Here is a 20,217-nt window from a genome sequence, read left to right on the forward strand (position 1 = left end):
GCCCCCCACTGGGATGATGTTCCCGACTAGCAGACTCGTTGTTATCGGTCCTATTGGACATGATTGTATTCGTGCTTGCGATGAAGAAGAAGGATTCGCTCTTGAAACCTCAATTCTTGGCTATGGTTTTGTAAGAATATTGTTTGTGGAAGGGGAAGGCAAATTCCACATAGCGAGGGTCAGGGCGTTGTGGGATTCGAGGGTGCTTCAGGATGAGATCCTTATCCGCTCGTTACCGGGACTTCTAGATGGTAAGGGGCGGAGAATGTCCTGGTAGTGAGAAGGACTTTAATAGTGCCAGCAGCTCCACAAAACTACCACGAAAGTCGGACTTTAATCTCATCCTCGCCGATTCCGCTTTAGTCTCCGGACGTGAGCAGCTGCTGCTTTAACCTGAGATGAGGGTGAGCGTACCTGATCAGAGCCTGAGAAGAGCCTGAGCAGAGCCTGACCTGAGTCAACCTGAGCACCATAAATGCGGAAACCCATTTTTGGCCTCCCACATCAGAGAGCATTATAGCTCTCAAATTCTTCTTGCATCGCTGCGCTTCTCAGACAGGTCGCGAATTGAGCCGTTGAAGCTCATCCCAAACTGCTCCGAACCTTCATGAAGAGTCGGTGCTAGTTATTACTGCTCTAGCGTTCTTCCGGGTTGCGAGGAACCTTCAGACAACGTCAAAACAGCTCCCAAAAGCATTGAATCGAACCCTCAAGATCCCTTAGGATCATCACGTGATCAGGCCATGCCCATGGCGCCTGCCTGAAGTTCTACTGTGTTGCCTTCGCATCACTAAGCCTAAGGTTGTAACAGTCGGACACTGTTAGATGGCAGCAGGAGGGATCATAGTAAAGCAGAGTAGGTAGTAAGGTAGGACGTATATTGGTAGCTTGAGTTTCATCTCTAGGACGTTACTATACTTACTCTCACTAACCTACTTGTGCTCGCTTTGACTGGTACTCCAGTCGGTCCCAACAGTCCTCCGCAACGCCCCTTGAAGCGGCATAGAGGGGATCAATATTCTTCGTGTGCTCGCCACTAACAGTCGTGGCTAGACGGTGAAACCGCTCGCCCAGAACGTCCTTCAGCACGTCATGGAGCCGCTGGTCGCCCGCCGATTCGCCTAGAAGGACCAAGTTACTAATCCGCCCTAACTCATCGCCATTATCGTCTTCGAGCGGTAGACGAGTAAAGCTCTGTAGCGCACGCACAAGATCGCCGCGATTGGTGTCGGATCCTCCAGAAAGGCCGTCAACACCAAGGCTTGTGTCGTGCAGTACGCGCCGGTACTCAAAGACGCCACATTCTTCTACAACCAGGAGGGCCGTGAGGGCTGCCTGGGTGTAGTCGACGGTGAGAATGAGTTGCATTGGGTCGTCCGCTTGGCCTTGCTCCGACCCTTTGTCACGAGTCACGATGTTGCACTTTCCAACCATGCCGTGGGCACGCGCTGCGAGGATCCCCGCAGGTGGTTGTGCAGACATGGGCATATGTAATGAGAGGGAGAAGCAGGTGGAACGGAGGATATCGAGATAAGCGTCAGAGACGGGAAACGGGACGACGACTTCTGCAGCCGATATCGAGGCTTCTAGGTATGACTCCGTTGCTGTCTTCAATGCTTTCAACATAGGTGACAAGGACTGAGAATGGGTGTCCCTGCTACCAAGCCGTAGGGATAGAAGGTCACCCACTGATCGCAGACCTAAGAATGCCTGCGCTGCTCCAGTGCCGACCTCCAAGATGTCACCGAACCATGTGTGATAAGCCGTCGCGCGGCCATCTAAAACCTCTGTCGCTCTCATCATTTGCTTGTACGCTGGACCGCCTGGGATCTTTGCAATGTTGACGGCCGTGCCATTTGAGAAATAGACACTAGCGACACTGTGTTGCACATATTAAGCCTCACTATCACCAATCTAAAGTCGGGGTCATGTTCTTACCCATAGTCAAGTGCCAGGTCAAAGCCAACACCGTAGTCTGCCGAGCGTACTTGGTGATTAAAAAGGAGGTATATCGCCAACAAGCTTCGCAAAAGAATTCTAGCCATAGTCAAAGTCCAATAATTTTATCAAGGCGAGAAGCAAAACACTGCTGAGTAGCAAGTTCTTGGTTGATGATTAAGCCAGCGAGGAGCGTGTTGAGAAGAGCAGAATTTTGAAGAACTGCGGTTCTCAAGGCGGGAGGTCGCGCATCTAAAAAGGACAGTTGCGCTACGCGATCATCGGCAGCTCTAGAAGCCAATCAGTCCACCCACGACGCCCCAGCCCCCACCACGCACTATTTTATCCTATATGCCACGGCTGTGGCAGGCCTGAGGGGTACTGTGGTCATTCTCTGGGCCGGAGTATTCAAGAAATTATGGCACAGGAAACAAAATGGGGCATAGTGGGGGCTGGGGCGGTACGTGAAACAACAACCAACACTGTCCAGGGCTGACCAGGCGTTTTCTGTTCATACTGTGGACTAGAAGCCAGTCAATCCACGGCCAAAGCGCTGTTAGCGAAGGTTTACTAGGTACGTGAAACAACAACCAACACTATCTATTTATAATATACGAGGTTTATTCCCAAATTCTTATTAGTATAGGTACCAACATCTCACTAACTTAACTTCTCCCAGGGCTGACCAGGCGGTTTCTGTTTATACTATAGACTTTGCAAATCCTATGTTGGTTCTTTATAGTTATGGAGGCGCAAGTTCTCTCTCCTTGCTATAGTTAGCTTCTCCATCGAGGCTTTTGCTAAGCAAGGAATGAATCCTAAACTTGTGCCGTCTGAAAAATCTCATGTTGGTTCTTGCATAGGCAGGTATATAATGCAGCAGCTTTTTCCCCTTATTCGAAATACTTCTCAGAGCACAGGTATCCCGTTCTGCCATTAATTCGCCCTCTCTTATTCTTTTCCCTTACAAAAAGTACTAGCTATGCAGCACACGGCTTTGGTACTGCTTTACTTATGTATAGTAGTCGCTGCTAGCCCCAGACCTCTCGCTCCAGCGCCGTCCAGCTTGGACGTGAACAACCCTTCTAGTTCGGATCCCACATCAATCCCCAAGTCAATTTCTTTTCCGGCACGGGCCTCAAACCCCTATCCATCAGGCATACCTCCCCAACCCAGCTTATGCGACGGACAAAACCCATCCGATGACTGTTTTAACGCTATGGGAGGAGGATCTGGAGGCTACCTCTATTTTGACAATGACTCGAATTGCACCGACCCTCAAAAGTCCGCACTAGAAACTGCCGTCTGGGATGCGACAACACTAGCTTCCTAGGCGTCCGACTTCCCAAATAGTGGTGCAGGCGCCCGTGGCCGAGCCTCTGAGATCTTTTATATGGGGCCCGACTATGCCTCGCAGCAGACCCGAATTGCCGGCAATCTCAAGCGTGCCTGGCAGTTCAAGACGCCTGAAACGTCTGATAAAGAATATATTACGGTCAGCTGTAAAGATACCAAGAAACAGTGCAACCAGATGATCGCTGGCAAAGGAGTCGGAGGCTATGCTTGGACGTACAGTGGCTGGGTGTATTATTACCACTATATTACTCTCTGTCCCCTGTTCTTCAGCCTGGATACTCTCGACACCAAGATCGCCGACGTAGAGAGGGACCTCGCGAGTGGCAGCACAAATTTGCTACCGATATGACCTGGCTACAGAACACCGGTCAATTCTTCCTCCACGAGTTGATGCATACACGTATTGCGAACGGCGCCGATGAGCCACATATCACCGATGAATATGTCGCCCCTATTCCAGAAGGTGAAAAACCCGGTACAAATGATATCAAGGCATACGGCCCAAGGCTGGTTCACAACCTGGCCAAACGGAGTCTTAACCAGGGCGGCGGCGCGACCAGAGCTTCAACAAACGCCGACAGCTACGCAATACTAGCTAATGCTATCTGGTAAGTTCAGTGATTCGTATAACCATTATGTAGTCTTGATACTAACCCTCCATCTGGGTGGTGGGATACCACGGGATACTTCCCCGGAGTTCCTGGAAAGCAAAACCCAAGCACAGCCCAAGATGACTTTGATGATAACAACTTCCCTGTCTCCCTCTACGTCGATTTCGACAACAGTACAGATCCGAGCAGTTCAGACGCCACCAACGTTTTGGCCGCCAATCTGGAGGCATTCGGTAACGGGCCTCCCGATCCGGATGACGAAGTTCCCACGGCGACGACGACGGCGGCACCACCACCGGCCAAGACGACTGCTCCCCCTTCCCCCGCAGCGGATACATGCGGTGACTCGTACAAGTTCGTCTTAGACCACTTCGACGTCTACGGCAAGAACTTTGATCCCACAAAGTTCGGCACCGATGGTTCTGGGCTGAAGAAACAGATTCAAGGTAGGTGAAAGGGGTCTCGGCCCGGCGACATGCCAACCTAGTCACCGATTTAGAGGCTAATATCATATTTGAACATAGGTTGCGGTGCCTTGACCGGGTGGAGCTTCAAAACACTAACCAGTGAAACCTACCAGTGGCATGCCTCGGGAAACCTGCCCATCGGAACGAAGGCGTGTGTCGGCCGCGCCGTCGTATCGGCAGGCGGAGCTTCCGCTGATGGGTGCCACGGCGCTGGGTAAAATATTGTAGGAGGCAATTGTAAGATAGTCTGACCTAAAATGAGAGAATATAAAGTGATAATAGCAGACAATGGTATATGCCATAGAACGGCTCCGATGTCTTTTCTCCTTGTTCCACCGCACCATTATATGGCCTTAGGCCTCGCAGGGATGTCAGGTAATAAACTTTGTCGACACCCAAAGAGTTAACTAAAGTTGTCTTGTGTATTTCAGGCACCTAAGATAAAGCCTTTCGTCTTTGGTCATCAATACCAGAAACTAAACTCGTACGAAGAGGGTGGCTCCTCTTCACACATTTTATCCGTGCATCTCTGATTTGTTGAACTAGCTAAAGCAAGGGTCACGTGCTTGCAATGTAAACCAAGTAAAACGTACTGAATTGACTGCTGTTCTACAGTGGTAAGTAGCCCGTATATATAGCCCTGAACCCCCTAAGTCACATGCACTAAACCCCTAACCAGAGAGCCTTATACTGAACCATTCAACCTCAGCTGAACCGATTTAGCCTCACAGGGCATATTATGTCCTGTATCAACCTTACAGGGCATAATCTACTCAGTAATAATCCTATGGCTTAAGCCCCATTAGTACACAGCCCCTAAGGCTCTGTTCCAGGGCTTACTAAGCCTATTAGGGGCCTCAGGCCCCTAATTTCAATATGATTATTCTATCCAGTGTGTCAAGTGATTAGATTAGATTAATGGCCATTAATCTAATCTAATCACGAAATATATTCATTAATTATATTCTATTCACGTATTAATTAGATTAATCATGATTAATCTAATTAAAACACACGTGATTCTATACGTGACCGTGCTAGCCTAATCTGGTAACGCTCCTGCCCGCTCTAGATCTAGTACTATACTAATCAGGGGCGGCAACGCTTAGTAAGCGACTCGAAGCTAAATTAAAAAAGGGGGAATATAGGAGAATAACTAGTTTATTATTATTAAAAGCTAGTATACAGCTACTATTATATAAGCCCTAGCTTAGTTTAACTAGGGCTACCTAATTGTGAGGCACGTAATAGCAGGGTGATGCACAAGTAGTCAAGGTAAGTAAGCTATAGAGTGACGCTTGCAAGTGTAACTGATTCCAAGAATTGATTCCAATAAAAGACTAATTGATGCCCCTTTCCAAAGCTAGGAGCGTCTCCCTATATATTCCCTAGTGCTTAGCCAAGCATGCGAAGCCCTTTACTTAACTAGGAAATGCGAGCCGATACGATCCGTACGATTCCAATCGCAAGCTTTACCCAAAATAGGGAACTAGATCCACGATATCTGACACCTGTCCATGCGCCATCACGTGTGCCCATTACACTAATAGGTGCCTTAGTTATTTACAGGGAAACCTGGTTATAAGGGTACGGCCGGTTCCGGAATAATTACCCTTATAAAGGGGTTACCCTTATAACCAGACTAATTTTGGTAGGAAAAAAAAATTTGGTTCCCGATTTACTACCCTTATAAACAGGTTACCCTTATAACCAGGTTTCCCTGTAATACTTATTAAGTAAACAGTGATTTATTATAGTTACGTAACAGATTGAATTACATTAATTAATTTGATTAATGTAATTAATTCTTTGATATACTAATTCTATCCTTATATTCTTTTCTGAATTTCTGGTTTCTCTATCCGTTCCGCTGCCGCCAGGTTCGTGATTCCGCGATCAAATATACCTCAAATTTGCAGCAAATCAGAGGCCTTAAACCAAAGAATCTAGCGATATGATTTGCTAGTTTAGTTCGCTTAGATGCGCACGAGCCAACACGAACCTGGCGGCAGCGGAACGGATATTCATGTATTTATGTGTGAAGGAGGAATTATTATTAGACCCAAGACCGAACCATATGTAAAGTGCATTATGGGGGCGTAGGGCGCCAAATCCTCCCCCTGCATTCAAGGTCTCTAAAGGAACGTGATTTGGAGATTACAGAATACCTGAACGCATAGTTGCCTAGGCCTTTCGATTCCCACTCCGACGTTTCCAGGCATCTCTAGCAGAAGATCGAATTCCAACGCTGCAAATATTGAGTTCGGTAATCTCATCGTTCTCGCTATTGCCCTTTATCTATTCCGGAGAACAAGAAGGACAAGAGAGTGCGTAGTCCAGTCTCAGATCTTAGAGTCACTCACTCTCAATTCCATTTCATGGTGCTCGTGAGATGAAGTTGCTGAGTGACGATTTTTGACAGCGATCTGGTCCCTGCTGACAAAGCTTCAACTTCAGGGCACTTCGGGGCATCGTTATGTGATTTAGTGCTCCTTCACCCTCACCACCTACTAGAACAGTCATACACTAAGTCCCTGAGTTGAAAGATCTTTCCAAGTTGACACTCGATATAAGGCTTACTATTACAGCTTTTCAGGATGCAAAAATGTCAAATTTATTCCACTATATTAACAAGAGACAGCCTCATCGCCTAGAGCGTTGTCTTCAACCCAAGTCCCTTGTCTTTCCTTTACGACGATCTCAATGATTCCCAGTATCGATATACTCCGCATCAATTTGTATCTCAACCCCACCAATGCTCATGGTTCTCAATAGATTACCCGGTAAGCTGAAAATTGAGTTGCTCCGATATCTCTACCGCCCTTAGAGCCTTTATAAAATATATGAGGGACGAAATTGACTGCGGAGTTACTGCCTTGAGCAAAAATGACCGTTTTGGGATAGCTTTCGAGGCTAGATAGTGGTTGGACATACAGTTACCCATATAAGTTTCATTGTGTGCCTTCGTTAGCAGACTAGGTAATGTGGTGGGAGTTTCATGTTTTGGTGCTGACACGTGACTATGATAACGTGATCAAACTGTTATAACCTGTTATAACTCTTACATGATACCCCTCAAGGGTGGCTGAAGGGTCATTCCAACACAAACGAACCAAATACACACTTAGCAAAACTTTTGGTGGCGCTCAAAAGCAAGACATATGGCTTGCTCAACAAGCCGATTGTTACGGAAAGCGATAAGGATCAAGTAATCAAGCGATTTTCGAATCCGGTTTTCGACTTTCGATATCTGATTTATGACATGTATATACCCTACCAAAAATCGTAAATATTATATATTACGCCTATATACTATACCCTCTCCCTATACCTCTATTACTACTTTAAATATCTACTTTCTTTAATTCTTCTCTCTCTCTCTCTCTCTCTCTATATATATATATATAGATAAGAGAGGGGGTTTATAGGGGGAAAGGGGGTTAGAGGGCGAGTATAGTCGGTCCGATCCAAAAGCGACAAAAAAAAATAAAAACCACTACAATACTAATTAATATAAATCGTATTAATTAAAATTATACTATATACTATAGGAATTAATTCTATGTTCTCAAAATTATAATATCTTTATTATTAAGGAAGTTATAATATACGTAATTAAGTAAGCAAATATTTTTGCGTTTTGTATAGTCGTTTTTTTACTTTGGTTATTACGTAACTGCCCCCTTAGTTAACCGCTCTTCTATAATTATATTAATATCTTAATAACCACAAACCTAATTCAGTGCCCTTTTTATATATTTCTAATGGCTACCTCTATAAGCTTTTAGAAATGCAAGCGAGCTAATTCGACTCTTGATTTAATTATAGTTCTTACTATAGCTAAAGAAGCTGCAATCCAAGTATCTATTAACAAACGGTATGGGAAACCCTCTAATATAGAGAATAATTCTGATAAATTAGATATTAAATAAAATAACGAAGTAGAGCTTGAAGATTCGACTCTCTTTTGGGCTTAGTAAAAGCTTATTATTAGTGGTAATAAGACGATTATTTTGGAGAAGCCTATATTCATATAGCAAGAGTAAAGACTTATAGAGTAGGCTAGTAAGTTTCTTATCTTATTTTATTTTATTATAATATAAATATACTAATATTATTTCTAGCTTCCAGAGGCTCGTATATTTCCAAATTAATAAAGGAATTAGTAAAGCCATTGAGAACTTAATAAAAACATATATATAATTAGAGGATAAAAGATACTCAAGTTATAGAGTAATTTAGTAGGCTTAAGACTCCTATAATCATACTATCTTTTAAATAAAAGAAGCTATAATTCAATATTATTAGGAGGTTAATTAATATCCCTAGGAATATATAATTAAGGGAAGAGTAAAGGCTTAAAGATAAAGATAATGGAATAAACGAGCTACTTTTGGATACCCTTATTAGAAACGCTTACGGAGATAATAAAGCTCTAGATATACGAATGACTTACCAAGAAGTCCTTAATAATATAGATATTAAGCTAGCTCAAACCAAAGAGCTATATACTCTATATATAATTACTGACTTATACTTACTTCGGTAATATACCTAATAGCTTCTAAAGCTAGGGTAATATTAACTTGGAAGAGTTAATATATTACTCTTAGTAGCTTCCAGTAATTACCGCTTAAATAATAGAAAGATACTAGCTCGGCGAATTAGAGGGCTATTTAATTACTATTAATAATAGTATAGTATTCCCCAAGAAACTAGGGGTAGTAAAAGAGAGGGTGTTTTTTATCTGGATAATAAGGATATTTTTTTAGCCTGCTATATTTGGTTAATTAATTAAGAGCTTGGAATAATATTACTAAACGATTTCCTGAATACTATTAATTAGGAGATTTTATCTCGATTATTATTAATAATAGAAAAGCCTATTGCCCGTAGTATAGCTTACTTATAGCTCCCTAGGCTCGGCTTTTATTACCATAAGACTAAGAAAGGGCTTTATATAGATGAATACGAATGCCCTAATATAATTAAGTATTATTAAGAGGTATTTTTACCCTTAATAAAAGAGCTTTTATTATATATAGTTTAATATAAAGAGGATGAAGCTAGTATATAGTATATAATTCAACCTTTACTTCTAATTAGAGTTCAGGTATATATAATATACTTCTATAATAAGAGCTATTTCTATAGATTTGACTATAAAAAGAGCCTCTGGCTAGCAGATAATTAGCAAAAAATGCCTGGAAAGAGTAAAGGGAGGCTAATTTACGATTCTGAATTTATAGGCCCTAAGGGGCATATTAGGGTACTAAATAATAAAGGCATTTTTATCCCGGATAATCCTAATTTGGATACCTGTCAAATTATATATCCAGGCTCAAATAGGGACCCCTGGTGGGATATAAAACAGCTACTAGTACAGATTACTAGGATGCTCGATATATTTGAATAGAAGTACCTAAACTATATAGCTATTCTAATATTTAATTAGTCTTCTATATATACTTCGTATAGCGAAGGTATACTAAATGCCTTTGGTATAAATAAGGGATCAGGGGGGATTAAAAAGAGTAATATTAAGGCCTATAGAAGGGATATATACTTTCTACTAGAATATATGATTCCGGGATTATAGGGTATTATTTAAGTCCTTTGGCAACTTAATTCGAATAGAGAAAGAGAGCCTAAGGGCGTAGAACAGATTCTTATTAAGCGAGGTTATAATATCCCTGGCTTAAGATTTAAGTATCCAAAGGGTACTAAGTGTACTATACCCCTTAAATACCCTCCTGCTATTAAACAAATGTATTATTTAGCTCGTATACTATTGAATTACTAAGACTTCTTTAAAGAGAAGTCCCAAGTTAAAGAGCTTATTATAGATCGGGGATATAAGGCTGTATTTTTACCGAAGTTCTACTACGAAATTAATCTAATCGAGATATACTGGGGGTATAGCAAAACTCGATATCGTTAAGTAAAGAAGACTAGCTTCCCAGATACCAAGATTAAGGTAGTAGAGGCACTTGAAGCTTGTTCGATTGAGACTATACGGAGGTTTTGTAATTATATATTCCGCTAGATAAATATATATCGGAAGGGATTAAGTATTAAACAAGCTACTTGGTATATACGGAAGCAAAAACGCTATAGAATGATATCTAAAAAGGTAATGGATAAATGGGATAATATGCAAAAGTAAGAGAAAGAAGGTAGCTAAGTAATAAGTAAGGTTTATAGATTTAGTTCGGCCAAAAATTAGCTTAAAACCTATATAATTAGGGACCTACTATATATATAATATATATAGTACCAGAAAAAGCTATATTTAGTATTTAGGAAGGCTTACTTGAGCTTATAGGACTTAATTATTATTATTATATTAATAATAAGGCTGGTGAGATGCCGCAATCTCCCCCTGAAGCCCGGGCTTACGTAACCTTAGTAAGCAAATATTTTTGCGTTTTATATAGGGAAAAATCAAAAAAGTAAAAAGGGTCCGTATACTTTAAGCCTCGATTATTAATAAACTATAAATTATATTAAAAATCTAATTAATAGGTATTTTTCGCCTGGTTCTATTCTATAATTGTATTACTTAGTATAAATTAATTAGGGTTGTAGTTAAAAAGTTATTATGGGCGTAAAAGAGTGACCGTTTTGTCGCTTTTGGATCGGACTGACTATAATGAAAAGTGAAAAGTGAAAAAAAGTAGAAAGCGAAAAGCGAGGTTCGAGGCATGCGACTCGCTAGAAAAGGAAGCCCTATAATTATAGGCTACTTATTGCTAAATTTTAGGGCTACGGTTACTAAGTTACAGGCTATAGGTACTAAAAATTTAGTAATATAAATTTTTGGTTAAGTTCTCTCGCTTTGCCTCTCCCCTTTCCCCCTATAAACCCTCTCTCTTATCTATATATATATATATAGAGAGAGAGAGAGAGAGAGAGAGAGAGAGAGAGAGAAGAATTAAAGAAAGTAGATATTTGAAGTAGTAATAGAGGTATAGGGAGAGGGTATAGTATATAGGCGTAATATATAATATTTACGATTTTTGGTAGGGTATATACATGTCATAAATCAGATATCGAAAGTCGAAAACCGGATTCGAAAATCGCTTGATTACTTGATCCTTACGGCTTTCCCCCCCCGCCTCATACAGAGCAATCAGGTTACCGATTAGGTTATTGCTCTCGTTATTGGTCCTCGCGACAATACCGAGGACGACACGCAAAGAACGGGGAAGTTGCGCGTTTCTTTAAGCCTCGTCGTCGTAGTATACCGCTGTCAAACCCAGCAAACCCTCACTGATGGAGGAAGAGCAACGATTTGCGCAAAACGAAGGGTAGTCGTCCCTGCTGGAGTTCCGGTCTTTGACCGCAACGTAGATGTCCCATGCGGTATGACCCACTATGGGAGCGGAAGCTTGCGAATCGCTTCAAGTTCCTACTCTTAAGTTCTTCGACGACCTACATACAGCATGGTAAGAACATAAATCGGACTTCCGCCACTTTGGGTTTTAGGTAGCCCGAGACAAGCCGGTGTTAGATGCCCCCCCCCCCCCCCCCCATGTCCAGACCCTAAACAATACATCACCTTCAGCCTCAACTACTTCATCAACAGGGCCACCAGCTGCAACAAGTACCGCCCAGGGCATTCGATCTGACTCTAGCATCGCTGCTATCTTATATGATGCTTCACAGGCGCCGCCAGGGGCCAGTGATATATACGTATATTATCAGGACACAAATGACTACATCAGAGAGACGTCTTGCAGCTCCTCGTCGCCAAATAATTGGGCGACTCCGATCAAATTAGTGGAAGCCAAGGCAAAAACGCCTATTGCTGCGTCGATATGGGGAAACTCCTCAGTAAGGCTTTTGATTAGTTACTTTTATCTCTGTTCTAATATTCATCTAGCAGCGAAGTTTCTTTTATCTAGATTCCAACAATGTACTATGCGAGTACTTTTGGGATCAAAACGTGGAGCCCAAGAAATATAACTCAACCGTCACAGCTTACTGTTCATCTCGGCAATCTCTATCCTGAGCTTCCTCAACTGGCAGCCTATCAAGATATTGGAGGGAGCCTTTCGATATTATCCTGAACAACAATAGCCAAAACTGGCAAACCGGCTCTTTTGGCTATAATGTCGATACAATTGTTGGGACAGGGCTTTCTATTACACCCTATAAAGTCTCTGCCACTGCAACGTCTCAACTTCAGTTATTCTATCAAGACCCAAGCCTGGCGCTGTCTATAAAGACTTGGAATAGTGGAGTATGGGGTTCAAATGGTACGTTTCATTAAACTAGTCTTTCTTTTATTAGATTCGTAATATAAATTTGTACTGAAAGTTCTACCCATGGATAGATACCGCACTTGAGATTCTTTCCTCCCCGTTCCGCCCAGCTCATCATTCTACTTCGCCGGCGGCGGCAGCGGCAATCCAGTAATTAATGTCATGTATCCATCAGCTCTAGAACACGTAGTCATCGACTATCAGGTTCCGGGAGATGGTTGGAATACCGGAGGAGAGTTGAGTGTAACCATTAATTCTAATAGCTCGATTGGTCTAATTACCTCTAAGCAATTCTATACTACTGTAAGTAACGAGATTCAAGAATATTTGTAATAAGATAATATTAACTTTACGCTTACTTCTATTACTAATACGAATTTCTAATTTAGTAAAATAATAATATTTAAAGTTTTAATTACTTAATTGTAAGAATTTTTCTTTTTTTTTTTCTTTTTTTACTTATATAAAAAGAATATCTGATTATTAATATAATTTACTAATAATAAAAATAATAAATACTAATATCTCTTATAAAAGAATATATATATATATATATTCTAATAATTATATTCTAATAATTATATTCTTTTAATTATATTATTATTAATTAAAATATTAAAAATAATAAATAACTAATAAGTCAATTCTACACTCCTCTACCTGATAAATTCAACCTTGGCATATGTGATAGTGTCAAAAGATTTCGATTCTATGATGCCTGGGACAAGAGATCGCCAATACTCTATGAAATAGTTTGCTGTCTCCTTTTTACCTAAATATCATCCTTTTGAATTGTTTTCTGCATCTCAACAGCTACGTCGCCACGAGAGTTATGTTGCTCAAGTATCACTTACATTCTAAGGACATTAAAATCGGTTCCCTCATCACAGATTACCATTACCCGCACTAAGATGCTATGATCGGGGAGGCAAGAGCGATCGACGCCGAGAAACACTGCACCGTATCCGAACGCGACAACCTCACCAAAGTTTTGAAGACCTCAACAGAGTCCTCCGTTTCCGGTTACGGCCGCAGCTCATTAGAGCTGGTCGCAGACCAGACCATTCCACAACATACGGACTATGCAATCCCACAGATAGGCTCGCTGGGCTCATGACAGTAACAGATGTTCAAAGGTAGATCGAAGAACGACTTGGCCAAGAGCCGGACGTGTCCATGATTGTAGGAGCAGCAATGACGGTAAATCGAAAGGTTAAGTGAAGCCAAGAACGTAAGGTCTCTTCATCCTAGACCGGCCATGGGGAATAACACAGTTGTGGAGTGGGGTACAGGAGTGGGAAGTCGAACGAAACACACGCAGTCCACGAACGAGGATGTGGCCCTTTCGACTCCCAGGCAAAGGGTCTTCGCCGTCAGTGTACGCAAGGTGCACTTCAATGAGGCAGACTGCACATCCTACAAGATGGATGCGACGAGTGAATAGTGTCCGATCAGCGATAATTGTGGGAGCGTCAATGACGAAGCCGATGAGACCATTGAGGCGTCCCTAAATGAGGTAGATGGTGATTGCGGTGGACTCTGCGAATTTGCCCTATTAGGAGGCCCGTGTATCCCTCGTTCTTCTTCTAGACGAGTAAATACTTTCAATCGAATGTCTTGGTATACAAGGAGAGAGTGGAGGAAGGTTGTGGTTGTCACGGCCTGGACAAGCTGTGGAAGTGGAATGTGGGTGTGTTTGTGTAAATATGTATGAATGATCGTGCCCTAAGGGCGGTGAAGAAGCTATATATACGCCTGTGCGCAGCACGTGACAATGGTCATCTCTTGTTGTGGTGTTTCAATCTCTTCAAAAATTTGACATGTGATCGTCTTTGCAGATATAAGACTTAAGCTCAGGTCTATGAAGCATGGTGTATGCGTGCAGCCATCTAGCCGAAATCTGAACGCCTCAATTCCTGTCTTGTTCATATTGACCCCATCACTCATCTGCAAATACTGCCTAAATCTCTCCTTCAACAACGCCAACCTCACCGGCTTAGCAAGACAATCATTCATCCCCGAAGCAAAAACACTTCTCTTTGTCTCCCTGCACAGACGAAGCCTTCAACGCAATAATCGTCAAAACTTGACCAAAATAGCATGATGCACGTCCTAATCCAATATCTAACCTCATTAATTAAGTGGGTACTATTCAGATTGATCAGGGGCTTCTCAGGGGCTCTGCAGGGAGTGCTCAGGCAGGGAGTGCTTAGGCACTAGGTACTCAGGTTGCTCAGACAGCTCAGGTGAGCTGGCGGAGCTGAGGGTGAGCTGAGGGTGATTAGCGCCTGAGCAAGAGCGGCAAGCTCACAAACCGAATGTGGCACGAAGATTGAGGGTTTAGAGTTCAACTACCATTCGAATTGTCTGCGATTTCTAACAGTATTTGAAATAGGCAATAAGTGTCTTCTTGCAATGTGAGTCGAAAGGAAATCTCCTCTTCCTCAACTTGAAGTCCACTGAGTAGCAATGGCTTCAAGGGTTTACTTGCCGAGGTCAAGTCTTCCCTGCTACAAACAACGCACACTTCAGCAACATCTCGTCGCTGAATCATCCAATGGATCACCTCAATATGAGGTATCCCGATGTTTTCGATCTATCTTTGCGATGTGTCACTGAATGCCGAAACTCATTTATTTCCTTAGTCTTGCGACATCGCATTGAAAGTCGTGCCTTCATAAAGTGGAGTCAGGTGCCGCCTGATAAATTCTCCCCATTCCTGCGGGAGCGGTTCCCGGAATTGGCTACCAAACCGTCTCACTATACAAATGAGGCCTTTGGGAGCTCCATGGATCAAACAACTCACGAGGCTGGCTGAAGCCAGACGTTTCAAGATGGCCGAGAAACAAACTCAACTTAATTTCTTCGAGAACACTTTTTGTGGTAATGCTTTGTGCATGGGACAATGGAGATAGATGCCCCCGGATGAGCATCAAGCATAGCCATTTGACGTATTAAAATGATGGCCTTCTGTGGATTTGGCCCCATGCCCGTTGGTGACCTGGAGGCCGTTGGGGAAGTTTTTGAAGACTGGGTCAACAATGGTGATATTGATGGATTCAACGTAGCTTGTGAGTTCACCTTCTTTCAAACAGTAATTTAAATATTGCTATCTAATTGCGAGAAGTTTCGAATCCAGAGTTATACGCGGATTTAGTAGAGCTGCTAATATCTATACTCCAAGGACGGGGGGTTACTTAGGACGACTACAGCGTTCCTGGTGGAAGTTACAGACAGAACATATTATCGTCCATATGGGCAAAGTTTTGCACCTGAAGGTCATGCTTCAATGGAGTTCGCTTTTGAGGCATTGAAGGAGAATACAAACGGAAATGGTGTCATCACGATCAATCGGCAAGATCCAGAGCCAAAGGCGGTGAATGGAGAAGAGGCGTCGAAGTTGACAGCAGCGATCAATGGCTGAAGCTTGGTGAGAAACCCGGGGTGGTGAAGGCTACGGTATAGTTATCAGTGGTGTCTAGTTCTAGTTTCACTTAGCAACGCAGAATACGTTCCTGTTCAAATGAGATTTACGATTACGTGACTTTCTCTGTAATCTACATACCTAATCTCGCTAGTCACCATGCCTCTCGCCATAGTTAGCTACACTAAATATCTTTTGTATTCTATTATAGCTACAAGAAGCTCGCAACAAGCAAGAGCAACAAGTAAAATTTCGAGCCCTGTCGACCCCCTATTCGAAGCGAGGCCCCTGAATCTTCGGGAACGTGGCCTCAAAAGCACTCATGAATCTGAAGATCAAATCCTCGCGACCAGCCCTTGCAATTAGAAATAGTCCATACGGATGTCCATTCCCAATGTTACCAAGTGGAACCGTGGCACTCGGATGTGCTACTCTGGTCAGTACAGTTTCCGTTTTACCATCCAATTCACTCACCAGCATTTGCCGCCCAGATAACCAACGTGCAATCAGAATTCGCGACAACAATATCGACATCACTTTCTCTCATATACTTATCCATGCCGTCTTTCCGTGCTTTTCGGTAGATTTCTCGGTAAGCTTCAGCCGCTTCCTCGGCTGAGAGCGGGCTGTTGTGGCTATCGATCAATTCTTTCTGGTTCGTATGTGCTATATAATTCAGTGGACTGGTTTCTCCAATGTTTCTTGGAGTTTGCTCACGTGGAGGCATAGCAATCTCTGCATGCTGTTTGTTGTATTCGATGATATCTCCTGAAGTCCGGATTTTCGGATTCTCAAATCCATTACAGAATTCTTGGATCACCTGATTGAACTCGCAATCTGTATCCGTTAGCTTGGAGGAATCTTTCTCTGGAGTGATAACTTACAGGCAACCTCCTTTAAAGATAACTTGTTGTGCTTCAGCACATCGTTGGTGTGAACTGCTTCCGGTATCCCTATAGGAAACACACAAAGCCATTATTCTCCTGGGGTTTTAGTTGATCCCTACTATCGCTTAAGCTAATTACTACTATCAAACTCTGCATATGCTCGTTTATTTAGCTGATCACTACTATTGCTTAAGCTATCCTCGCTTATTCAAGCTATCCCTACTATAGTTCAGCATATGCTCTCGTTATGCTCTCCTTGTACTCTGCATATTATGGTACGGCAAGCCATACTCTATCAAAATCGCTTTGTTTTGACAGTTTTGAGGTTTTGGTCACATGACAAAAGCTGGCTTTTCTGTAGTTCTAGATAATAATTTCTCCTCCATATTTAATTAATCGAGCTTTTATATACTATATACTATTTATACTCTACTATTTATGCCTTTAATTTTATTATTTTGCTATTAAGTTACGTTTTATGCTCTAATATACTTTATATGGGTTTTTGTCTTATTATAGTTTCCCTCCTATAATACCTATAAGCTATACGGGCTAGGAAGGTTGGGGTTAGTCCCGAGCTTACGAGGGGGCTTAGGGTCAGGAGTTAGGGTCTGGATTAGTCCCGGAAGGTTGGGGGGCAGTAAGAGCCCCCTGTATTAGAATATATTAAAGTATAAAGGCTTTACGGATTAGGGTTAGTATATACTAAATATATGGGTTCTATATACCGAGTATATGTTTGAGATAATAGTAATAGTAATAGTAATAGTAATAGTAAAGCAAGATATATTCTAACTTACTTATATATGTCTTAGTAATAAAGATAAAGTATGTACTAAGTATATGAGTTCTATATACCGAGTATATACTAGATTATATACTAGAGCAATAGTAATAGTAAAGTATTCTAACTTACTTATATACTTATTAGTAGTAAAGGTTAAGCATATGCTAGAAGTATGCCTAGCGAGCGCCTGGCGGGCCGTTAGAAGGATGTCGGACTTGGGAATGAGGGTGTGAACGAGGACAAGTGTCTATATATTATTAAAGCTATGGTTTTTGGTAAGGAAAGTTAATCCCTACTATGGAAAATACAAGGTTATTCTCGCTAATGAATAGTGGTAATCAGCTTAAGCAATAGTAGGGCTCAGTTACTGGCTCCATTCTCCTTGATCTTCTCTGCGACAGCTTCATAAACTTCTTTCTGGTTCTTATCAGTACTAAAGCTGCCGTTTCTAGAGCAAATTACAAACCACAGGGGAAGTTCCCCATTTTGCCTTCTGGTCACGGCCCTCTATGCCCTATGTCGATGGTAGAATCCCAACTCTCAGCCCTTCCTAGCTTTCCGTAAATGAGTTTCTGTATCCATTTTCCGGAAGTTTCGCCCGCGCTTCGGGAGTCAAAAGGTCTGCGACGACTCAACACCTCCTCATGGTGCAGGCTATTAACCTATGCTCTCTGGAGCATAGGGCCAAGATTGAGTCAATCAACTATCAATATGCTATAAAAGCGACGCTTCATTCGAACCCTCGCACGGTGTTGCATGAAGAGATTTTTCCTTATCGACAATCCTCTATAACTTACTCCTCCTTTTCCTCCTTGACACGCAATAATACCACTCGTTTTATATATATTACAAAGAGAAATCAGGTAAATATTATAGCCCAGTCGCCTTGTTTACTCTCTTGAGAAGGCTATATAGTAAAGGAACCCTCCTGTAAAGGCAAGCCTGATAATGCCATATAGCGGATACGAGAGAGAGATCGTGGGAAGGGGGAAGAGGGAGGGGAAGAAGTAGAGAAGACTTAGTATTATGCCTTCGTATATCGTTAATGCGCTTGTCTAAGGGAGCTTTGGACTACCTGGGGTAGTTTAAAGAGAACCTAGTAGCCAACTTAACTAGCGGAGAAGGCTTATAGTTATACGCCATTAACCCGGCACTTTTGCTCATACTTGAAATGCTTTCTATAAGGTCTACGGGGCACTAAAACACCACGGGATTAGGGACCCGGGGCTGCTCGTGAGGGAGGTCTTTTTACCCCTTGTGGTTTTGGCCTCTCTTGCGAGCAGGACTCTGTATATAAATATCCTATAAGCTTAGTACGTCCCCATACCCTTCGGGACGTTTAGTGACCAACCGTAGGCCGGACGTAAATAACTATCAATCAATCAATTAATCAATTATTTGGGAGTCAAATGCTTTCCGCCAAAAGGTTTACATCAGACGGTGTTCTCGCCATTAAACCTATTACATCAAATGACCGAGAAATTCGAAAGACACCTTTGGCAGAGACAGATCCGTGAGCAGGTCTCATGGCATACAGGCCTGCTTTGCTAGCGGGGTATACGAGTGAGCCTCTAGTCTCGGTCCCGAGGGACAGGGGAGCGAAGCCTGCTGAGACTCCGACTGCTGATCCAGAGGAAGGGCCACTACACGGCATGGCCATAATTAGCACTTTGAACTCGAAGGAACACGGGGAGTGCAACTGACAGCGTTCAATCCTGGTTTTCGTTCCACCACATCTGGTGGGGGACCTGTCTCGTATGCGGACCTCGTCTGCCCCCCAACAGCAGACCATCCCGGCGTCATATTCTCTGCTCTTGAGGTTGTCAGTTTCCTAATCGGAGTTTTGAGGGTATTGCACGAACATATACCCGCAGAATTCCTAGGCTAGTCAGTTCGGCTCAGGTTAGAGTATGCGGATCACTCACCGATAAATTCGCTATTCCCAAGATGATCACCTCTTTCTTGATGAGCTACCGGAATTGATCATCAGTACACTTTCAGTGTGACCGAATTATCACTTACTTGCTCCATCACTTCAGCGTTCTTCATCGCTTTCTCCTCCGCAAAACAAACTGCTCCGACAGTGGTCTTCAGTCCTAGCTCAGGTCCAAATTGAAAGCAATCCTTTTCCTCGTCAGCCAAGAGTCCACAGTCTTATAGTCCCGTGGTTAGCCCACCTTAACAATAATCGACAGTCCATGAAGTTAGCCCTCGAGTTTTCCATTGACTCACTCATGATCTAGCTTCTCAGCAGCCTCCAACACCAATTCGATGGGTGCAACGCTTATCATTGCATTTAACTTCGCTCAAACATGATTGTGTTTTCCTATTTGGGCTAGATAAGTAGTAATTATTTCAACACTTGTCAATGTTCCCGCTTTCAGGCGTTTTCGCAGCTCTGATGGTGTGGTAGTGAGGACGTTGAAAGATGGAGGAGACATGATTGGCCTCTGAAGAAAGCTCGAGTAGTTGATAATTAG

General features: G+C 42.6%; 5 protein-coding genes across 5 annotated transcripts; 2 read left to right on the forward strand and 3 right to left on the reverse strand.

Moving 5' to 3' along the window:
* Nucleotides 1–768: 768 nt before the first annotated feature.
* K444DRAFT_667632 (uncharacterized protein) lies at nucleotides 769–2,094 on the reverse strand (the record flags this gene model as incomplete). The annotated part of the gene is made up of 3 exons (XM_024887322.1): nucleotides 1,939–2,094; nucleotides 933–1,879; nucleotides 769–818 (listed from the first exon to the last, which is right to left on the reverse strand). The coding sequence occupies exons 1-3, from the start codon at nucleotides 2,043–2,045 to the stop codon at nucleotides 769–771; spliced, it is 1,104 nt and encodes a 367-aa protein (XP_024730858.1). The 5' UTR covers nucleotides 2,046–2,094.
* A 759-nt stretch (nucleotides 2,095–2,853) lies between these two features.
* Nucleotides 2,854–4,590, forward strand: K444DRAFT_699591 (uncharacterized protein; the record flags this gene model as incomplete). Its single annotated transcript, XM_024887987.1, has 4 exons — nucleotides 2,854–3,423; nucleotides 3,512–3,902; nucleotides 3,936–4,351; nucleotides 4,430–4,590. Exons 1-4 carry the CDS (start codon nucleotides 3,345–3,347, stop codon nucleotides 4,588–4,590), a joined length of 1,047 nt encoding a protein of 348 aa, XP_024730859.1. The 5' UTR covers nucleotides 2,854–3,344.
* An 11,011-nt stretch (nucleotides 4,591–15,601) lies between these two features.
* On the forward strand, nucleotides 15,602–16,063 carry K444DRAFT_634750 (uncharacterized protein; the record flags this gene model as incomplete). Its single annotated transcript, XM_024883783.1, has 2 exons — nucleotides 15,602–15,710; nucleotides 15,852–16,063. 2 exons carry the CDS (start codon nucleotides 15,602–15,604, stop codon nucleotides 16,061–16,063), a joined length of 321 nt encoding a protein of 106 aa, XP_024730860.1.
* Nucleotides 16,064–16,333: 270 nt separating this feature from the next.
* K444DRAFT_634751 (uncharacterized protein) lies at nucleotides 16,334–16,790 on the reverse strand (the record flags this gene model as incomplete). The annotated part of the gene is made up of 2 exons (XM_024883784.1): nucleotides 16,334–16,491; nucleotides 16,538–16,790. 2 exons carry the CDS (start codon nucleotides 16,788–16,790, stop codon nucleotides 16,334–16,336), a joined length of 411 nt encoding a protein of 136 aa, XP_024730861.1.
* A 2,121-nt stretch (nucleotides 16,791–18,911) lies between these two features.
* K444DRAFT_699595 (amidase signature enzyme) lies at nucleotides 18,912–20,166 on the reverse strand. Its single transcript, XM_024887988.1, has 6 exons — nucleotides 19,915–20,166; nucleotides 19,760–19,861; nucleotides 19,663–19,707; nucleotides 19,600–19,616; nucleotides 19,472–19,550; nucleotides 18,912–19,412 (listed from the first exon to the last, which is right to left on the reverse strand). The coding sequence occupies exons 2-6, from the start codon at nucleotides 19,784–19,786 to the stop codon at nucleotides 19,143–19,145; spliced, it is 438 nt and encodes a 145-aa protein (XP_024730862.1). The 5' UTR covers nucleotides 19,787–19,861; nucleotides 19,915–20,166; the 3' UTR covers nucleotides 18,912–19,142.
* Between the last annotated feature and the right edge of the window lie 51 nt (nucleotides 20,167–20,217).

This window comes from Hyaloscypha bicolor (genome assembly GCF_002865645.1).
Source record: "Hyaloscypha bicolor E unplaced genomic scaffold K444scaffold_136, whole genome shotgun sequence".
In the NCBI taxonomy this organism is placed as follows: Eukaryota; Fungi; Ascomycota; class Leotiomycetes; order Helotiales; family Hyaloscyphaceae; genus Hyaloscypha; species Hyaloscypha bicolor.